Source organism: Anarrhichthys ocellatus, unplaced genomic scaffold (assembly GCF_004355925.1).
Source record: "Anarrhichthys ocellatus isolate YVR2014 unplaced genomic scaffold, GSC_Weel_1.0 scaffold41, whole genome shotgun sequence".
NCBI classification, from domain to species: domain Eukaryota; kingdom Metazoa; phylum Chordata; class Actinopteri; order Perciformes; family Anarhichadidae; genus Anarrhichthys; species Anarrhichthys ocellatus.
The window spans coordinates 2,090,914-2,111,444 of record NW_022280071.1 but is presented as its reverse complement, the minus strand read 5'-3'; the positions used below and the strand labels follow the sequence as shown (position 1 = coordinate 2,111,444).

Sequence of the window (20,531 nt, the reverse complement as noted above, 5' to 3'; positions counted from 1 at the left end):
TTTGAAAAAATTCCGACAAATGTTGGTGAATTGATGAACTCATTTTATTGTTCTGATTTGTCAAAGCCACAAACACACAGAGTAACAAAGAGAAATGAAATCAGACAATAAAACATGGACGGAATTCTCCTCCAGCAAAGAAAAGGAAGACAATGATTTAAATGATGCAGAGAGGAATTGTTGGCTTTGTTATCTCTGCTGTACAGCAATGTGATGCACATACAACAAGTATGAATCAATACAATATATTTATGAGTCATTTTACTGTTGTTATTAGAAAGGTGCTGTACTTACATCCTCATTCTGTCAAAACCCAAAGAGCATCCAAGGTTGAAACTCTGGGGAGGTTGTTAGAGCACAAGAGGACAGAGTCTGTCTTCAGATGGAAGAGAATAAAGTCATATGGTCCCTTCTCATGGGTCCAGCTCTTAAGGTCAGCTGGGTCCTTCACACTTTCAGTCAAATGAGACATGTTTATGTAACAAAATAGTGCAATACAGCAAGCAGTGACGTTTTATGTCGATTAAAGGAAACCTTGCCATTCACTTCTATTAAAGGGACTTGTTGATATTTTGAATTTGAAATCGGTTTCTAAGAGCTGCAGGTCACTGAGCTTTAAGCATGTAAGAGGTGCCAGTGTGCTTCAGACTGAGGGCTGTCAGATGGTCCAGCAGCAGGGGAATCTCCCTCCCTCCACCTTCTCCATCTATCAATCGGGGTGAGGTGAGACACTTGAGAAGGTAGAATTTCCCTCCAAAGCTGTCTCTTTAATCTTTACACAACTTTTAGTTTGAACAGCTGCATGCAAACCATGGATGGACATCTACAGCACGGAAACTCATCTGGACTGAATAGTTTCCTTTTGGTTTCTATGAAACACACTAAACCCACATGTTGTTTCTCTGATGCAAGACATGTCAGTGAAACAGCAAATGAATGTGAGTGTCAGTAGTGATATATGTTCAGCTTCAAGTTCACACCAAAGCAGAGCACAGAGCAGCAGAGATCTGCCTCATGTGGCCGGTAACAGAACATACTCAGTGTAAACTGAGACGGTCTCTTTGGAAGACATTGAACTCATCAGACGCTTGTGAGTCCAACCAGAGGTCACCTCTATCTGTGTGAACGTGCTGCTGATTCTTTTGCTTTGTAATAAAAAAACACATTTTAAACTTACACATTATGTTGAAGAAACATTGAAACATTACACAAACATGCAGTCATCTACACAACCCTCTGTAATAAATACATATTCAACATCAAACTGGACAAGAACAGATGACCACATCCTTCATCCTGCATGGTCCTGTGGCCCGGCTGCTGCTGCTGATAAGAGGGTGAAGCCTCCGAGGTGGAGGTCAGTAAGACAAGAAAGCAGGGCCATAACTAATACAAGAGCTTTGCATAACTCATCAAAGCTCAGGTGAAAATGATGGTGAATAGATAATAATACATAATACATTGTTAACTTCAACGCATATTCTATTATTGAATATAATTCATCATTCATTTTTATGTTACATGGCAAATGTAATTCCCATCAGTTTGATGACTTCAACCTGCTCGTTTTATGAGACCAAACAGTCAAAAAGTATCAACTTACAATGATAAATAACTTAACAAGCAAAACATTGACTTCAATCATCAATTATCAAAACTATCCTGAAGTATTCCATTCAACACTACCTCTGAGTACCTCAGTCCTTTGACCATGCTGTCGTTCCTAAAGGCCAATCAAACACCTGACACGTCCCTCACCTGTCTGTACCAGAGACACTCACGGGACATCGATGTCTCTCCAGAACTAAAAGAGGCTGAAGGAGTGACAAACAGATCAACTCTTCTCTGTAGTGCTCGGTGAAAGACACACTTCTGTCAATTAGTTATTAAAGAATCTCCTTCTGACTTCATCACCTGGTTGTAATTTTCCTTCATTTCTCTTCTGTCAGTTCATTTGATGTCCTCCACCTTCATATTAAATGGAGCAACGTTTTCATTATGTATTTCTGCTGTTCATGCAAACAGGAAGTCCAAATAAACTGCGATGTTCAGTTTCTTCCACCAGATGGTGCAATAATGTCAAAACTTCACAAATAAGTAGTTGTTTCAGCATTCGTTGCTATTAAGATGAACAGGACGCAACTTAAGATTTGATCCTTTTAAAACAAGTGTATATATACATGTATGTATATCTCCTTATATATACACACTTGGTGTGTATTTTTAGTGATGCACTTATTTGGTAAAAATGACCAAGAAGAAGAAACTGAAGTTTAATTTATTTCACTAGTGAAAAATAAATCCACGGATGTAAGTTTTGTGATGGTGACTGATGATGTTTGTAATGTAATTTAATTGGTACAACATATGAGTGAGTGGGCAATAACAGTAGTTTTTAATATCACTTCAGATCCGACGGCCACACAGGCAGTGGACCAGCTGAGGTACAGGAGCACAGGAGCACTAGTGGCTGTGAGCTGTGAGTCTGACCTTTAGTCAACAGCTGATAGAGTTAGACCCTCAAACACAACACGTACTAACGCACTAACTGAGTCCCACTTTACAAGAGCAATGTGCAGGCACCCTAACAGCACAACGGCTGCTCCCAAATGTTGATTGTCTTAATTCTAACGGTACATAAACAACAACGCCTTATGGACTTGAAAAAGGTGAAAAAAAACATTGTAGGCTTGAAGCGGGGACGCTGTTGCTGCAAATATGTACAAAAAAGATGAAAAATGGAAAAGTGTGCACAATATTTGCAGTGTTATGTCCAAACAAAAAAAGAGAATTACAATTTTAGCTCCACTTTGAGTATGACTTCCCCAAACTGACCAAATCATTTGAAGAAATTTCTTAAAATCCCAAATGATGATTGTTTAACTGACCACAGCATCATCATCAAGCCAGAACTAGAAGCTCAAGACAAAGACAACTGACAATCACATCTGTAAATGACAACATTGCAATAACATTGTTATCAAGAACTGCAAGTAGAAGAAGAAGAAGGGAACTTTAACTCCAAAGGACTCCTTCAGAATTTTAACACACAGACGCTTATTTGCTAAAAACAAAAAGCCACAGAAAACATCTGGACAGGATCTGACATGAGTCCCATCATGCATGGAAGTACTGAACACCACATGCAGAGGACATGAAGGCCAGTTACATCTTCTGATTCAAGCCAGACAGAATCAAATTACTCTCCACTCATATCATCATCATCATCATCATCATCATCATGTGGTTAGTAAGGATTTGTTGCATTGTTAAAGGATCACACTTTGAACATAAATACCCCTCCCTCTCTGACGCCTGTACTAAATGAAACAATAATTTACATTATTAGGTGTAAGCTTTTTGCATTCTTACTTCTTTCAATGCAGAGAGAAGTCAGATCAATTGAAAGAGCCCCCCCCCCCTGATCTCACTGGAGGACTTTCCCTCTGGTGTCGGGTAGTTTGAGGGCCACCAGGCCACCGCATACGAGGGCAGCGAAGGACAACAGGATGGGGACAGCTTTGGTTTTGCCCACAAAGCTGGTGAAGATGGAGCTGCCGAGCACCGCCGCCAGCTTACACAGAGCGTTCAGCAGGCCGAACGCGGTGGCCCTGAGAGACCGAGACATGACATGACATGACATCACCACAACTGGGATTCTGAAGGTCTTCAAACGTGATATTTCTGTCAGGTTGGCCAAGTTTGATTAATCCATGTGAACAATCAACAGAATTATTCAGTATAATTGTTTTCCTGCATCTTCATTATGAAAATAAGGAATATCAGCACAGCTGCAACAATAAAGTGTGGTACCTTTTAGAAGCAGGGTACAGCTCCACGGTCACCACCTCCATGCCATTCCATGCAGCTACACTGATGCCACAGAACAGACACTGCAAGGTGATGATCGCCGATTGGCTGAAGCTCAGAAACAGGAAGAAGGTACAGCCTGCTGAAATGAGCATGGCGCCACCTGAGGAGAGCAGACAATGCCAGTATGAAATCATGTAGAGTGTCAATGGATGTACTTTCAACTTCTCTCTTCATTGTTCTGGACTAATGCAAAAGAAAAGCAAAAACATAAGCCTGCTGGCAGAACTGAAGCAGCACCAAACACCGTGACAGACCAGACAAAGAAAGCGAACAGCTCTAAGAGATGAAGTCTCTATGAAGGCTAACAGCTGATCACTGAAACACAGCAGTGTGCTGTTAGCACTGAGATGAACTAGAAACTCATCTCCAGCAGGGAGACATCAGAGGGATGATTATTAATGATAATTACCAGTTGTTAAGTCATCCCTCTCATACTTTTGGCTTATTTGGACTTTTGATATGAACATGCAATCTATTGTTTATGGTGAAATGTTCATCCATTAATACTCAGTGAGGGTGAGGTAGCTACCAACGTAGTCATGCTAGTTGTACTTGAGCAGACTGTGAACATGTATCATTCTGTAATCACACAGAAACATCTCAGTCACTTATAGAACAGCTCATTAAGCTTTAAAGCAGCATCAAGCGGTGAGGATGCAGATCACAACTGTAACTGGCCCTTTGAACAAAAAGCATCCTCCTGGCATGTCTCCTTATTTGACATTGACAACAACAGTCAGAAGAGTAAACCTGCTGAGAACCAGGTTCTCATATTAATTGATGCTTCCTGGCTTCATCTGGTCCTTGGAAATGAATCCTTTGACACGTGAAGGCAGTGTCATGGAGGTTGAATTGTATATGTTAACAACATGGCTACCACAGCACACTCAGCCTCATTACTGATTCAATCCCCTGCATTTCAACTGACAGCCATGTTCTACTGTTGGTCCAACATGCTCTGGACTAACAGATGAATGAATCGTCTGTTTTTAGTCTTAGAGCCAGACTTGTCAGGCTGTTCATCATCTCTTTTGAGAATGCGCTGTTCATTAATAGTGAACGTTTTCAGAATGTACGTATCAACAATCAACAATCATCAGTAAATGATAATCACCTATAATCTTGGCTCTGCCAATCTTGTCCATGAAGAGGGCTGAGATGATGTTGCCTGGCAACACAGCCAGACTGCCCAGGAAGCTGACCAGGTAAATGAGAACGTCGTTCTCCTCCACAATGTCCAGGTGGCAGCCCTGTTTGTTGTGCTCAAAGGTGGTGTTCTCCATCTTACAGTCAATGAACTTCTCCTCCCACAGGTCTACAGAGAACAGGGAGACCAGGAAACATGAGAGGAAACGTATAGAACGGCTCAGCTGTTTGAACCTGGTTCAGGCAACCGCCTGGCAAGGTTTCATTCAATAGGAATTTTATTATTTATCTTACATTTTATTAATTAAAGGTCTAATATGAAGACATTTTCTGAAAAAGAATCCCTCTCTCATCACGTGTGAGCCAGATGAAGTGTGTGTGATGTCTGTATCTGCAGAGACTCTGCTCTCTGCCTGGATCTTCTCTTTTCTGCTTCGTGACTTTTCTTCGTCCCCGGATTCTCTGTGCTCTCTCTCCTCACAGGTTTCCATGAACCGTGGTTCTACCTGGACCTGGATCATGGTTCTACCTGGACCTGGATCATGGTATACCTGGACCTGGATCATGGTATACCTGGACCTGGATCATGGTTATATCTGGACCTGGATCATGGTATACCTGGACCTGGATCATGGTTATACCTGGACCTGGATCATTGTTATACCTGGACCTGGATCATTGTTATACCTGGACCTGGATCATTGTTATACCTGGACCACTGTCAGGCCTGACACTCACTATTACTACAGTAACTTACAGTCACATTTTTTTTACTATTACTGCCACTCATTTTTCTATTATTTTTCTGCTATTACTTCTGTCATTATATGTATCATTTCTATCACATGGATCGACTATGTTGTAATTCTATTATGTTGTCCATCCTAAGGGAGGGATCCTCCTCTGCTGCTCTCCCGTTCAGTGTGTGCATCCCGTTAAGGTCGTCAAAAACGTCGCTCTGTCATGTCCTCGACTGGAACGGCCTAATGACACGCACAGCAACACATTTCTAAAAGAAACATGGACTGTAGGAGGAATCCTTTGACCATAAAGGAGCACAGGAGCCTTGTATCCTGTAATACAAGATCTTCATAATCCAATGTAGATGTTTGTTGTGGTGAAAGATGAAACAAGCTTGGTTAGATTACTGTATATTATAGTTTTTGTTTTTATAGTTTTACAGTATCTGCATTCCTAATTCCTACAGTACGATGCTACTCAGCATCTAATACATTTGCGTTACAAGTACCTTACTGTTCTAACTCCTACCGACTCTCTGCCAGACAATGATGGCTCATACGGGGCACACTTGTTTCCCACATAGACAACCCTTACAGACAAACAAGGTCTAGATTGAGCCACCTCACAACGTTTTGGTTCAAGTGTGGTCCATGTTACCCCACACTGGACAGCTATGGGCTGCCATTTGGTCCTGAGAGTAAAGCTTTTGGTTCAACCCATCTAATATTTAACCTGTAACCAGAATTCACTCTTATTCTCTGGATTCCTCCCAGCCCTGCTCCAGCTGGACCTACCTGTGTTATAGAAGACAGTGGAACGGATGGTGCAGTTCTCAAACACAGTGTCTGTGGACTTGATGTCTTCAAAGTGACAGTCTTCAAACAGTGAGCTCTCAAACTTCACTGACTTCATCTCTATACTGATGAACCTATGGGAATGGGATGGGACACAAACACCAACAGACAAAAAGCATGGACTCTCACTTCTATTGCTGTGGCAGCACAGAATCAGGATGGTAAGAATGGGTTCAACTGTGGTAAATCCAAGATGGCTACCACTGTTAATACTGCCATGGAGATAAACACTGCTGTGGACAGTGTGTTAGAAGCAAAGTAGTGGAATGATGATCTCCATGGCAATATGATATATTCAATGGCAGCCTGTATATTTATACTATTCATGCTTGATTGACAGTTAAAGCCCATTCTGTTTCAATTCTGCAAAAAGCATAGAAGTTAAATAATATACAGTAGTGCAACATACTGTATATGTGTACTGGGAGAGGTACACTCTCTCATTTTGTTAAAGAACCCAACAGCAACCCCAGGTTCAAAAGTTTCCTCCCAGCTCATCATTCTGAGATTCAGCTGTCGAGGTGGTGCAATCTGTGTGCAAAAGCTTTGCTCAGAGTGAACACAGCTCTATAGAGCTATAGAGGTGAAAATGTATGCAAAGTCAATTGAAAGAACAGAATAGAAACAACAAGCCTTAGATACCATTAACGTAGGCTATATTTCAAATCTAAAATACATGAGGCACACCCCTTATACACAGCACAATGTCTGTGCTGTCAGTAGAGGAACTCCATCGACTGATTATAGACAAATATACGAAAGACTAAAACATATAATCTTCCCATTCAGTCTGAATGAACCCTGAGGTCATCTAAACATACGTCACCAAAGTATATCAGTTAAAGAACAAAATATAACGTCTATCAAGACAGGATGTGTGTTACTGCATGTATATCAGTCAGGCACTGAATCGACAGAAAGATGGGTTCAAACCATGGACTGTCTATAAGAAGTGGGCGTAATCGTCGTGACGTCACCTATTGGTTTGCGGACTGCCGGTTTGAAGCCTCTAGCTCAGTATTTTGAACATTGCTATATTTGGATATAACCAGAAGTGACACGAGAGGGTGGAGCTAAGTGCAATCCAACACTGAATAAGACATTTTTAGGGACCAAAATGTTGCAATTAACTTTCATGAAGTGAAAGACACTATGGAAGGGTTAAAGATGTAAAACAAAAACACTGACTACTCTCAGACCGGACAACTTTGTGGTAGAGTCAATCACTGTGTAGCCCCGCCCTAAAGCATCCCCTGCTTTATGGTCTGTTTGACTCTAAATGGAGCATAATGTACTAAATGAACATCATGCTGTATTGAAGAAGACTCGAAACTAGAGATTGAGACCATAAACTCATGTTTACAATGTTTACTGAGGTAATAAATCAAGAGAGAAGTAGAGTCATTTTCTCATAGACTTCTATACAACCAGAGGAGTCGCCCCCTGGTGGACACTAGAGACAATGCAGCTTTAACACATGAAGCTTTGGCTTCACTTTATAGAACTGGAGAATTTAAAAAACAAGATCAAGAAGGTCTGCATGCATTAAATCCTTTCTTCCTTTTCATCCATCTTGTATTACAGGTTATGTCATGCACCGGTGTGATCTCATTGGTTGCGCACGGAAATATCAGAAACAAACAAGGTCAAAGCTGAAACCTATTGAAGATTTACAACCTGATCTCACAGAAATACGTGACATGACCACGACCTCTTAGCAGGGCACTACATGGTGGTGGCACAAAATGTGTTGAAAAACAGAAACAATGCCAATAGTAAGTCAATTAGGATCCTTTGTCCCGGAGGACACGCGATTTAGACGCATCCACATGATTATGCAACACATGTTTCACATTATTTTAGCCTTTATCTTCAAGGTGCAACACCAGTTGTGTGAAATACATATAAAAACATAATTCAAAGCGGTAATAAGGTTTCCTTCCATGACTTCTAATCACCACAGTAAACATTAAAGTAACCAGAGCAAAGTAACACAAGACAATACATCCAGTCTGTGACTGTGAGAAAGGACTCCGACATGTCACACTGTAACACACAGCTCAAGAAGCTAACACACAAGATGATGAATGATATTAATATTGGATTAAAGAATACACACTATTTTTTTTCCTATTTGCTCCCAAGTCTGTTTCACACCGCTGGGTTTCAGCTGAAAGGAAAAGGCTAAAATAATGTCGTACAAAAACATGAGAATACATCTGCAGCATTTTAATGGACCAATATACACACATGTAGTTATGGTCAGATCTGTCGTGCTCTAGATGAGACATATTATAAATCTGTTCATTTACACATTCACCCAGTCTGAGATTTATTGCCAGCTAGCCTTTTCTTGCATATGACAGTTTAAACTCTTACTTTTAGTCTGGATTATAACGTGTTAATACTATTTGTGTTATATTAATTTACGATCCTCATACCGAGCTTTGATTGGTCGGTAGGCTGCTTTTATTCCAGTCGATCTCTTGTCTTCAACATGACCTGCTCTAGATTAAGTTAGGTGTTCAGCATTAGCTATCATGGCGATGTACCGTCACTGGACTGAAAACTCAGAGTTAACCCTGAAGTTAGTTTGGTACTGGAGTTATTGTGACCTTTTTCATGTATTTTAGTTCATTCAAGAACATATTTTAAGCAGCATCCTGTCCTGTCACTGCTGCATACACTTTCACGCACTACTGAGTTCTCAAACATTCAGCTACAGGAAGCTATGGGATTTGTGGGTGCTGTAACAACATTGGTTGGTGTATCTTTCCTAACTTCACTTGTACGGATAGTCAACCTCTGGCATACCCATGTACACAAAACACAACTCTCTTGTTTATAGTATCTGAAAAGAGTGATACAATAAAAGCGTGACGCCTTCATAAACCGGTCAAGGTTTACTGTCTTCACGATGTAATTCAATGTTTTTGTTCTGTCTATTAGCATATTGCTAATGTTTTATGAGCTCCAGGGCATCACATACAACAACACATACAACAACAGTCAGCATGCAAAGCACAGTTTCTGATAACAACATAACTGAGAATGATATGATTGATTGAGATAATAATAACTCTAATGTTGACTAGGGGGAGGTTTCCAAGCAGTAAATGGAAAGTATCTGTCTCAGAGGATACGGCTATGACTGTCCAAACACGTCTTCACACTGCTCATCAGTCAAAACAGTATATAAACCTCAAACCTGGAGTCAATCTCTGTGTTTGCTTTGTGTCCAGGAGGTAATACAGCAAGACTTACTTGTCGTGGATGTATTCTCCTTCTTCGTGGATCTGGTTCTCTAAAGAAAATTTAAAATGGAAGTTCTCCACTCGCTCTCTATGGAACACCTAAACAGAGACAAAGCAGCTATTTAAAACCAAACAATGTTAATTCAAACCATGAATTCATTCAAAATGTCTCGCTGTCACAAAAGCAGGACAAAATGATCCGTGCTGCTTCGTTACCTTGACTCTGGACTCGTACTCCTCATGCTGAAGGTGTTTGATCATGTCAGGGAACCAAACGGACAGACCATAGTAACTGTGACAGAGAGGAGGCTGGATCAGTGAAAGGTGCATAAAACAAGTTCAACCAGGTCAGAAAGACTGCAGACGATCTATCACATCAGAAAGGACTGCTCCTCTGCTTTATCATTTCAATATGGCCTTGCTCTATGTCCTTGTGGGCCTTAAGACTGCATTTACACTGTTCTGTTGGGTTGATTTTTCTGTTATCGCCATTTACTGCTACACACACCCATACATCGACTCAGGACTGACAACTGATACCTACCCTTTGTATTGTTTTATCTATGTTTGTGTGAAAATAGAAATGCTTTTCTTAGCAGTCAGCTGGTTTGTCTCCTGGTTTGTTTCAGTCTCTGAGCCGAGCTGTGACAACTGTAAGACTGTCAGTGCAACATGCCTGGCTAGATCTTGATCCATGTCACTCTGCTGTTGCTTATCAACCTGAATGATGATGTAACACATGACATCATGAACTAACCTGAAAGCCATGCAGAACCAGATGATGGCCATCAAGAGTGTAGCAGACCTCAGTTCGGCAGACAGGAGTGATGCCACGTTCTTCATCACCTGCGACACATTAGCACTAATGAAGAAGTGCTACTGGCTGTATGCTGAATATACACACAAGCATTAAAGTGCTACATAGACTTCCGTCAGTCACAGAATTTGATTTCTCAATGTGATAATAATAATCATGACAATTGCCAAACCTGTTCAATCAATGAGTTAGCTGTCAGGCTGTATAACTTAATGTTTACTTCTCTTGGTTGGTTTGTAAAAAGTCAGTGTGAACAGAAACTGGACCAGAACTAAAGTGATTCTGGAGAGAAAAGGTACAAAAACAGATCCACATCCACCCTCCTCTGAGCCTCAGTCTCCATCACTGAGCTCCAGTCTCTTCTTGTATTGGGTGTGTTACTACGTACCAGTTTACTGAGTGTTAGTGAGCGTACAGCCCATCGCTGTACAGCTGTTCCTGTAGCACTCTGGATCTCAATAAACTCATCCTCTGCTGTCTTAGGCGTCTTGATGTGAGTCACCTGAAAAGAGAGGGACTTTGTCTCAACAGCTTCTCCTGAATGTAACACTAATACATTATTTCAACATCAGTATGAGAATTGGTTCACAATTGAATTCCGAACCCTTCTGTTTCACTCACATCTCAGTGAAAGAGAGAATTCTATGACTATGATACATGGACCCACAGATGAGACTTGCCTTTAACAGATCAATTGAATGGGCCACTTTCTGTATATTGTCTTGTGGGCCTTTGTGCTGTGCTGAAGGGGGACCGAGTGGTAGAGTTGGCATCTTGCATGAGTATCTTATTGTGTGGTTAGAGTCACCTTAGCCTGCTGTGAGTACGTACATTTCATTTGATTTTGCTTCGTGTGCAGTGGTTTATTCATAATTTGGCATGCATTGTCAATACAATCTATATTTTCAGTATAGCAGTCTGTAGTTCCAGTTTATTCTGGGTCTTGTGCTTTGAGTGTCACCGGGTCACAAAATACATCCATTCATATCTGAATAATATATTTGAACTGTTACATGCATATTGGATAGTGACATGTACTCACAGTAAAGACTTTCTCTGGCTGTCCTTTGGCCCTCCAGTTGGTGTCATGGACCTGTTTCAGGATCATCCATGCCTCATCATGCTTGGCATTCTGCTCAACACACACAAACACACGCATACAAGCATGCACACAGCAATGTAAAAATAATCTAGTAACTAAATTGCAATGTCGTCACCATAAACACTTTGGATTCTCCTCGGAGAGTCCTGTAGGTATTGTTCAGGTCTCCACTCTCAAACCAACATCAGTTAGAAGCAGTGAGCAGTGGACCTGGGTTTAGTGCACCTCAAGTGTATGCAAGGCCCCAAAGATTAAAGCACTCCCATCAAGTGTAATGTTGAATTGGCTCCTTTGTTGATTTGTTCACCATCAGAGGGGTCATGTATTCCGGGTTTAAATCACAAGCACTTTAATTTGCATTTACATGATTTAGTTTCGATGGTTGAGGTTTAATGAAGCCCTCAGAGACATTTGAACAGTGAAGTGCTAGTCCTTTGCATTAGTGTTGGAGTAGAAGTGCACTATAAACATGTGTGCAGTCTCACCTCCAGGAGGAAGCGGGGACTCTCAGGCATGAAGGTGAGTCCAACCAGAGAGCCGATAGCAGGAAGAGCCGCAACCAGGACAAACACCCGCCAGCTGTGGAACTGGAACTCTGTGCCCATGCTGAACCCCCAACCTGAACAGCAAACACACACACACTGGGATTGTTTACCGTAACTAATAAGATGCTTTTATTCATTTGAACTATCAATTTCTTTGTAGCATTTATTTATACTTTTTCAAGTAGGAGGTGGGACATTATTTTGTTCCAAAATGTTGCATAATTCTATACAGTTTACTGTATAATACACACTACTACAACAGCATACTATGATCATTAGTTAGTTTACGGAAAACATACTTAACTACTTTATGACAACAGAAAATGAATGAATGTGTGGCGTCAGGTGTCCATCAAACTGAGATTTTTCACTGCAACTTAAACTTAGCTTTTTTCCACCTACTTTATGTAAACAAAGTGATAGTTAAGACCCCAGGAGGCGTAGCTTCCCACAAGCAGATGACATAGCCTCCCCCACATCAAGTGTCAGATGCGAGTAAGCTGACAAAGTGGAATCAATAAGAGCTTTGTAATCCTGATCCTCGAGACTCATTGTTTTTCGTAAGGCCAAGGTGCCCATACGAGTTAACTGAGCAGCACTAATCGAGCAGGAAATCACCTGGGGCAGTGAGGATTAGTAGAAAAACAGGCTGACTAGTGCTGTCCATTCAGCTATTGCCAATATACTGGTGACATGTCCCCAAATAAGCATGAGGGGCATTGTTGATGCCGATCCCAGGGTCCAGCCCAGACTGAAAAAGCAGTAGCACTGAGAAGTCATGATGCCCCCAACAAAGCAGGTTAAGGCCACAACTTAACATCACTGCCTGCGTACAGGGCTGCAGTAAAGGGAACTCAAGCCCACACAAAGTAAATAGCGTGCACTGGTACCTGATCATACCCAGTAGGCACAACACTTAACCTCACCAACTGTGAAAATAGGGGCTGTTTCACCGGTGGATAACCTGAAATAAACAGAAATTACCACAGACACTCTGGAGCCAGCTAGCATGCTAGTAAAAGTAGCCTCTGGCTAATAACAAACAATGCAATGGTCAGCTTAGCACTACCATATAGCAATGTAGTCTATACGACAAAAACCTGCACCACGTGAGTGATGAATTGAATCTTTGCTTAGGAAGGTTCCTAACTGAGTGAAATGACTCAGAAGTATCTAAGAGGCCGCCATGATGAGAGCTGTTCCAATTGTCTAAATGCTAAGGAAAGGTGCTTCAATGCTTCCTTTATTAGCTCCTTTAGCATAGGAAACACTGGACCATCCTGTACCAAAGGAAAGGAGATAATTCCGTCCCACAATTCCTTACGGCGGCAACATTTAAAGTGACGCCTCATTCAGCCATCCATGAAAACAAACGATATGCTTATCTAACACAGGTTTAACAATATACTCATACAGTCATAAAGTAATAGGATTCATGTTGATGAATAGGCTGTGACAATCCTTACGTTTCATCTCCTATGTATTTATTCACTTTGAACATGTAACAAATAAGTACAAAAAAAAAGAATACGGAATTGTTTCTATTGAAGCAGTGTTGATTGTTAGTGTGACATCAGCAGGATATCCGGTTCTCTCCTTCACACCCTGAGGGAAGCAGAGTTGCGCTTTTTGTCGTCCTTCATTGTAGTTTCGCCATAGCAGACCTATGACAGTGACATCCCCCACGCATTATAATTACCGAGCCACAGTTGTCTTTTCCTAACTCCTCATGAACTCTCCTTCACATCTCTCCTTGACCTCATGACGTTTTCCATAGAGGTCAAGGAAAAGTGGTTAGGAATCGACGGTAGGAGGTAGTTTTTTGTCTTTTCGACCGCAGCCCTGGTCTCTGAGCAAAAGGGCAAAGCCAGAAGTTGACCCCGCTTTTATAGAAGCTCTATCTCATGGGGTTGTGGGATTTCCTCGGTTTGCATTAGGGCTTAAAAGTATGTGGAGCGAAGGCTGTCATTCTGTCAATATCAAAGTGACGGTCAGAGTGAGTGAGTGAGGTCAGAGTGAGGTCAAAACAACTCTACCTTCGCAAAAGGGCACCATATTTCTCTCTCAAGCCAATCAGAGCAGATGTGTTTTCATAAGAATGCCCCCAAAACCCTGTTTTAAATGGGAACCGGTTCTAAATTAGTAAAAAAACAAAGTATTGATGCAGTCCGGAATTAACGGTTCTGCTATTGACACTTTAGAAGTTCCGGAATGAGATGTGCTCTTCTCAAACCTCCTCTCTCTGTCTCTTTGTCTTCATGTTTTACTCTGACGCACACACACCGACTTCAGCTCAGTACAGCGTGAGACTCACATCATGGCAGAGACAAGAAAACTATCCAAAGTGTGGCTACATTTTACTCCAGGAGAGGCTGAGAACTCTCGTTGTCATAAATGCAATAAAACCCTCACAAGTGAGGGAGATACCAGCAGTCTATTGAAACAAACAAACAAGCAAAACATCAATGTGCAGAAATGCTCAGTTTTCTACTGTTTGTCGAGCAGCCGTCTGTCCTCGTCCACTGCAGGTAACGTTAGTGAGGCCATACAGAGTTTGATCATAAGAACAGGCTAATCAATGAAAGCTAATCGCTAAGCTAACTGTTTAGCTGCTGATATGATTTACCTCTCAATATACGGCACACCGAAGAGTCTCAGATCTTCCACAGTTAGTCTCTTTGCATGTCTACAGTATATACAAGAACTTTCAATACGTTTTGCAAGGGATCAGGTTCCTTGTATTAAGAGAGTTTGTCCATTGGACAGTGAGAAAACAGCGTCTTACATGAGTGACACGTATTCCTCAGTGGCAGTAGACACAACACACGCTGTGCTATTTAGAGCTTAAGACTTTTAGGCTTGGTAAACAGTGACATTGATTGTGATTATATGTGAATAATTATATATTTTTAACATATTTATCTATATTTATCTATATTATATTTCTTAGTTTAAAAATTCTCATCTTTATCAAAAGTCAATGTATCAATTATAGAAATCTCCTTCATTCCTGTCGGTAGATAAAGTGACTCCACACAGGGTTCTACCCCAGCATTATTATTGGACGTTGCAATGACCCACTTTCCCCACAATCAGCATTACAGGAATGCTGTACAGTGCTCTATCTTAACTGACCTCTTTTGGGCTCTTACCGTATCTGGGTATGATTCCCCAGGCAGTGAACGAAGCATAGATTCCACCGATCATCCAGAACATACACAACCAGGACAGGTGCTCTCCTCTCTTGTCCATCTGAAGAAACTCAGAGAAGTACGAGTACACGATCGGCACTGTGCCACCAATACTGAGAGTAGAGAGGGATGATGAGAAGATAATGAAGGACAAAGAGAGTTATAATCCAAATATTAATTTATAGGAATATGATAATAATAACAATAATAATAATGATATGGAGGAAGTTTAAGATGCCGTGGCATCCCTTTCATAAAACAAACCAACACACTTCCGATGTGAGGGTCCTGGCTCAGAGGATGTCGTATGCTGTACAGATTGTAAAACCCTCTGAGGCAAATTTGTGATTTTGGGCATTACAAATAAATTGAATTGAATTGAATTAGTTGTCCCAATCTGTCTCTGCCTGTCAGCTTGTCAACCAGGACCAGGACCTGCCTGTAAGCTCATTTATGTAATAAGTGAATGAACCAAGGCTTTGCTTCTCTTGGAGGTACAAGGGACTTTTTGTGTGTGAATTTTGGTTGTACTACATGCCAAGAACACACATTAATAAGCATGCGTTATATGCAACAGAGCGGGTATGCATGACAAATGATATCTACTGATGAGTAAAGCAGTGTTGCGGTGCAAACTGTGAGTGGTTGTGCATCACATTCACTGTGCTGTGCTCAGTATGTGACCTCATTTCTGAGCCAGTGTGGCTCCCTGTGGACGACAGTAACTCTGCTGTCACTGCAATGAAACACTAACCAGACTCTGTATGGACTTTATGAAGCTTGATTTAATGTATGTTCTCTATATTAAAAAACTGTATTGATGGCTGAAAACATCCTATGGTACTTCTACTGTGGCTAAGTAGCAGGGCCGTCCTTCAATCAGAGGATCGGCGGTTCGATCCCCGGCTCCGCTAGTCGCATGTCGATGGGTCATGAAATGTGATAGAATCTGAATTGTAAGTGGCTTTGGATAAAAGCGTCTGCTAAATGACTGTAATGTAATGTAAAGGCTTTCAAAGAGCAGTTGAATACAAAGAATGCTGCAAATGAATGTTACACGTTGGTGCTCCTAATGACAGTGAAAGGGAACTCCAGTAGCCTACCCAGACATCCATCGCACACAACAACATTCTGCAGGTTTATACCAAACCATTTTGTTTTGGAATGTTTGAACCTGTGTGTTTCTAAAACCCTGTCTACAGTATGTTGGTGGCTCAGCGCGGTCTTGGATTCCTCATCTTAAGTGTTGTCGTAGTTTTTCAATCACTGTGGTTTGATGTGTGTTCATTTCTCCAAACAGTATTTTGTGTATGTTTGGGAATGTTGTATGAATGGTAGCCCCTGTCATCAGTGTATGAATGTGTGAATGATGGCATGTAGTGTTAAAGCGCTTTGAGAAGACTAGAACTATAAAAGTACAGTCCATTTACCATTTAACAGCATAATATGGCAACAAATTGGAGAAACAGGAGCAGATCAGAAAAGAGGGAAGCTTCACACTTAAACATGACCAGTTATACTTATCAAACTGAGTGAATGAGAGATATCAGTCTGAAGTTCTGGTCAATAAACAGCAGAACAGAAACACTGTCACACCTATTCATTATGAAAGAGCAATGACCAACACTCGACTGACCAACGGTGTAACTTCTTCACTCGGTCAGTCACTCAGGGACAAACGTTCACTGTTATAGGGCCTAACTTTATCACCGAACTAAAAGGAAGAGTGTGTGTTTTTGTGAACGTTACCCAACACCAGACAGCAGCCTGAAGAAGAGGAAGAAACCGTAGCCCTGGGCGAACGAAGACAGGAAGCCAAAGACACAGTTTATTGCTAATGCCACAATCAGACAGCGCCGACGCCCAACTTTGTCTGCCAGACCGCCCCACAAGAACGCTCCCACCATCATGCTCAGAAAGACGGTCAGACCTGCACAGATGGAGAGAAATAGACACATCAGTCACCTCAAGTAACAAAGTAATACGATGTTCATGACATTCTGAAGACAACATTTTTTTAGAGTTCAGTAGAAACGTATGTAAAGATGTGACTAAACTAGGTCAAGAGTTAGTGTTCAGCTGCTTACTAATTGCTATTGACTTGATGGTAATGAAGGGAGCATGTTCCTCTTCTGGTTGGATTCAAAGCTACCAACCTAGTGTGGATTCTTTCAATATCATCCTGAATCTCATATGAGTCCACAGCATAACAACTTATTCTGCTGTTGGCCACTGTACTGCCAAATACGAGCTGTTATTAACATTAATCTTGCACAGCCGATCCGACATCTCGTGAGCTTAGTTATCACAAAAACAAAACTGGAACTATTAGAACTAGTTCACAGTTCAAAGTGTCTTTGTTGTCCTTTACAGTGAATTTGTGTGTAGCCAGGTCTCAAACAAAACACAGAAAACCCTGAACACTGATGGACAGCAGCAACAAACAACAGGACATAGTATACAGAGTGGTTCAGTATGAGTTTCGGAAGGTTAAGGAATCAGAAGCAGAATCAGCTTTATTGGCCATGTATGCGTACGCATACAAGGAATTTGACACCATTTTTTGTACAATAAACAAATAAACAAAAAAATACAAGGACAACAAAGTAGAACAGAGGTAAGCATAAACATTTAACTAGTATCTAAAATGTAAAAATATACCCAAAAGTATATTTATGAACATAAAGAACAACAACAATGACACTAGATTTGAGGTAGTAGTGCAGAATGGTGGTAATAGTGCAAATGGAGGTAATAGTGCAGTATGTCTGATTACGTGTCCATCAGAGTGACGGCCAGTGGAAAGAAGCTGTTCCTGTGTCTGGTGGTTTTGGCGTACAGAGCTCTGTAGCGCCTACCAGAGGGGAGGAGTTGGAACAGGTCGTGTCCAGGGTGTGATGGGTCTGCAGTGATCTTTCAGCCCGTTACCTGACTCTGGAGGTGTACAAGTCCAGGATGGAGGGCAGGCTTGAACCAATGATTCGCTCTGCAGACCTGACAGTCCGTTGTAGTCTGTTCCTGTCCTGTTTAGTGGCCGATCCAAACCACACAGTGATAGAGGAGTAAAGAACAGACTGGATGATGGTGGAGTAAAACAGGATCAGCAGCTCCTGAGGCAGGTTGAACTTCCTAAGCTGGCGCAGGAGGTACAACCTCTGCTGGGCCTTTTTCCTGATGGTGTTGATGTTGGGAGCCCACTTCAGGTCCTGGGAGATTGTGGATCCCAGAAACCTGAAGATCTCCACAGCAGACACAGTGCTGTTGAGTATGGTAAGGGGGGACAGTGTTGGGGGGCTCCTCCTGAAGTCCACTGTCATCTCCACAGTTTTGAGCTTGTTCAGCTCCAGGTTGTTCTGACCACACCAGAGGACCAGCTGTTCAACCTCCCGTCTGTACGCAGACTCATCTCCGAAGGGGACTTCCAGTGGCTCCAGTGATCGGTTGAAGATCGATCACCTTCCTGATCTTCTGTCAGTGGAAGAGCCGACTCACATCCTCTTCGCAGATCCTCAGTGCCGGTGGGGGGTCGATTGGGAGCGGTGAGGAGGAGGCAGGGGGTGTAGGTGCTTGTTTGATGATTTGGTCCAGGGAGCCATCTTTAGGCTTTGGTAGTTTGTCCACCTGACAGTGTTTACATAAAGCTTTGTGTTGTCCCATTTAGAAGCTCTATCTGAAAAAGGCACTACAGACCAAATTGTAAAGCCCCCCCCCCAACCCTAACTGGTGCCCTGCAACATTACACCCCAGTTTGCAGATGCCATGCAACAGGGGAGAGATGAAACAGCACTAAAATGCTGTACAGCTCTTTCCAAGGTCAGAACAGAGGATATCGACCACTCTGCCGACGTCTGCTCTGCTGACTCAAACAGAACACTGTTCTGGACCAAACCCAGGTTAGGTGTGAGACAGGAGTTGATGTTGTCTCTCTGCTACAGCCATCAACCTGTCTGCTGCTGAGTGGTTGTAGAGAGGAAGAGATAAACACACAGAAGGACTGCCCAGTTCCAGATGGGCATTCTGTTTAGTGTGATGTATGATATCTCGTAGTTTCTTCTGGTCACTAAAGGTTAATACAGGTCCCCTCTCTAAATTACCTTTTACAAGATTTCAGTATTGGAACATACACACATGGAGTATATAACGTAAAATGTTAATAATTGGGAAAATCAATGATACACACAAACCAACACATTCTCACTCCCAACTGGTGAAATTTGCATAGTGTCTTTTCAAAATAAATGGAAGTTAGGTTTGAGAAAAGAGCTGGTTGATGTTAACTTGACTGACTAGCGACTCTTGTGACAAAATGTTGCCGCACCTCTCCTTCCTCTTTGCGGGTTAACATTTAAGTTAGTTGAAAGTGCGGAGCATCAGTTCCAGACTGCGAGGGGCACTGACCAACCGTCAGTATTTGACGGGTTGGCAGAGAACGAAGACTAACTTTTCATTCTGTGCTTGCGTGTAGCTGACTGAGGCTTCATAATTAATGAATTATTAGTCTGAATGTGTGGAGGTTCTTATCTCCTTCTACAACAGTCAGTCTCCTTTTTCTCTCCTCTTTTTTCTTTTCTTTATATCTTCTCTCCACTCTACTCATCTGATACTTGTTTTCCCTTCCCCTTGTTCCCTTGCCTCCCCTCTCTCTGCTCTCCTAACAACTCCACATCTTATCTTTTTCCTTCTCCTGTTCAACTAAAAGACGATATATACTGCACACCTTGCAGAGGTATAGCACACACACCATTCAACGTTACCATATAAACACACATGTTCACACTCCCTCACACACTGCACAAAACGGAGCCTCCTAAATGTACAGAACGCAGTATATTCAGACAAAACACCAATGCACCTCGCTGACTCATTCTGAGTCTGCCTCCTCAGAGCCCATTAGCTGATTAGACTGCAGGGCCATGAGGATTTACTGAGAAGCTTCAGGAAATCATTCACTCCCCAAGACAGTGTGTGTGTGTGTGTGTGTGTGTGTGTGTGTGTGTGTGTGTGTGTG

The 20,531-nt window shown here is 41.8% G+C and overlaps 1 protein-coding gene across 1 annotated transcript in view; it reads right to left on the bottom strand.

The window, feature by feature from the left end:
- Positions 1-20: 20 nt before the first annotated feature.
- LOC116394766 (synaptic vesicle glycoprotein 2B-like) overlaps positions 21-20,531 on the bottom strand; it is a 43,156-nt gene continuing 22,645 nt past the window's right edge. Inside the window, exons 4-15 of the mRNA XM_031868065.1 lie at positions 17,273-17,453; positions 15,485-15,636; positions 12,273-12,406; positions 11,728-11,817; positions 11,074-11,187; positions 10,626-10,714; positions 10,085-10,160; positions 9,879-9,967; positions 6,555-6,688; positions 4,988-5,188; positions 3,814-3,973; positions 21-3,611 (exon numbers count right to left, since the gene is read on the bottom strand). Coding sequence (XP_031723925.1) covers positions 3,428-3,611; positions 3,814-3,973; positions 4,988-5,188; positions 6,555-6,688; positions 9,879-9,967; positions 10,085-10,160; positions 10,626-10,714; positions 11,074-11,187; positions 11,728-11,817; positions 12,273-12,406; positions 15,485-15,636; positions 17,273-17,453 — 1,604 coding nt within the window. The 3' untranslated portion in view covers positions 21-3,427. The remainder of the gene's footprint in view (positions 3,612-3,813; positions 3,974-4,987; positions 5,189-6,554; positions 6,689-9,878; positions 9,968-10,084; positions 10,161-10,625; positions 10,715-11,073; positions 11,188-11,727; positions 11,818-12,272; positions 12,407-15,484; positions 15,637-17,272; positions 17,454-20,531) is intronic.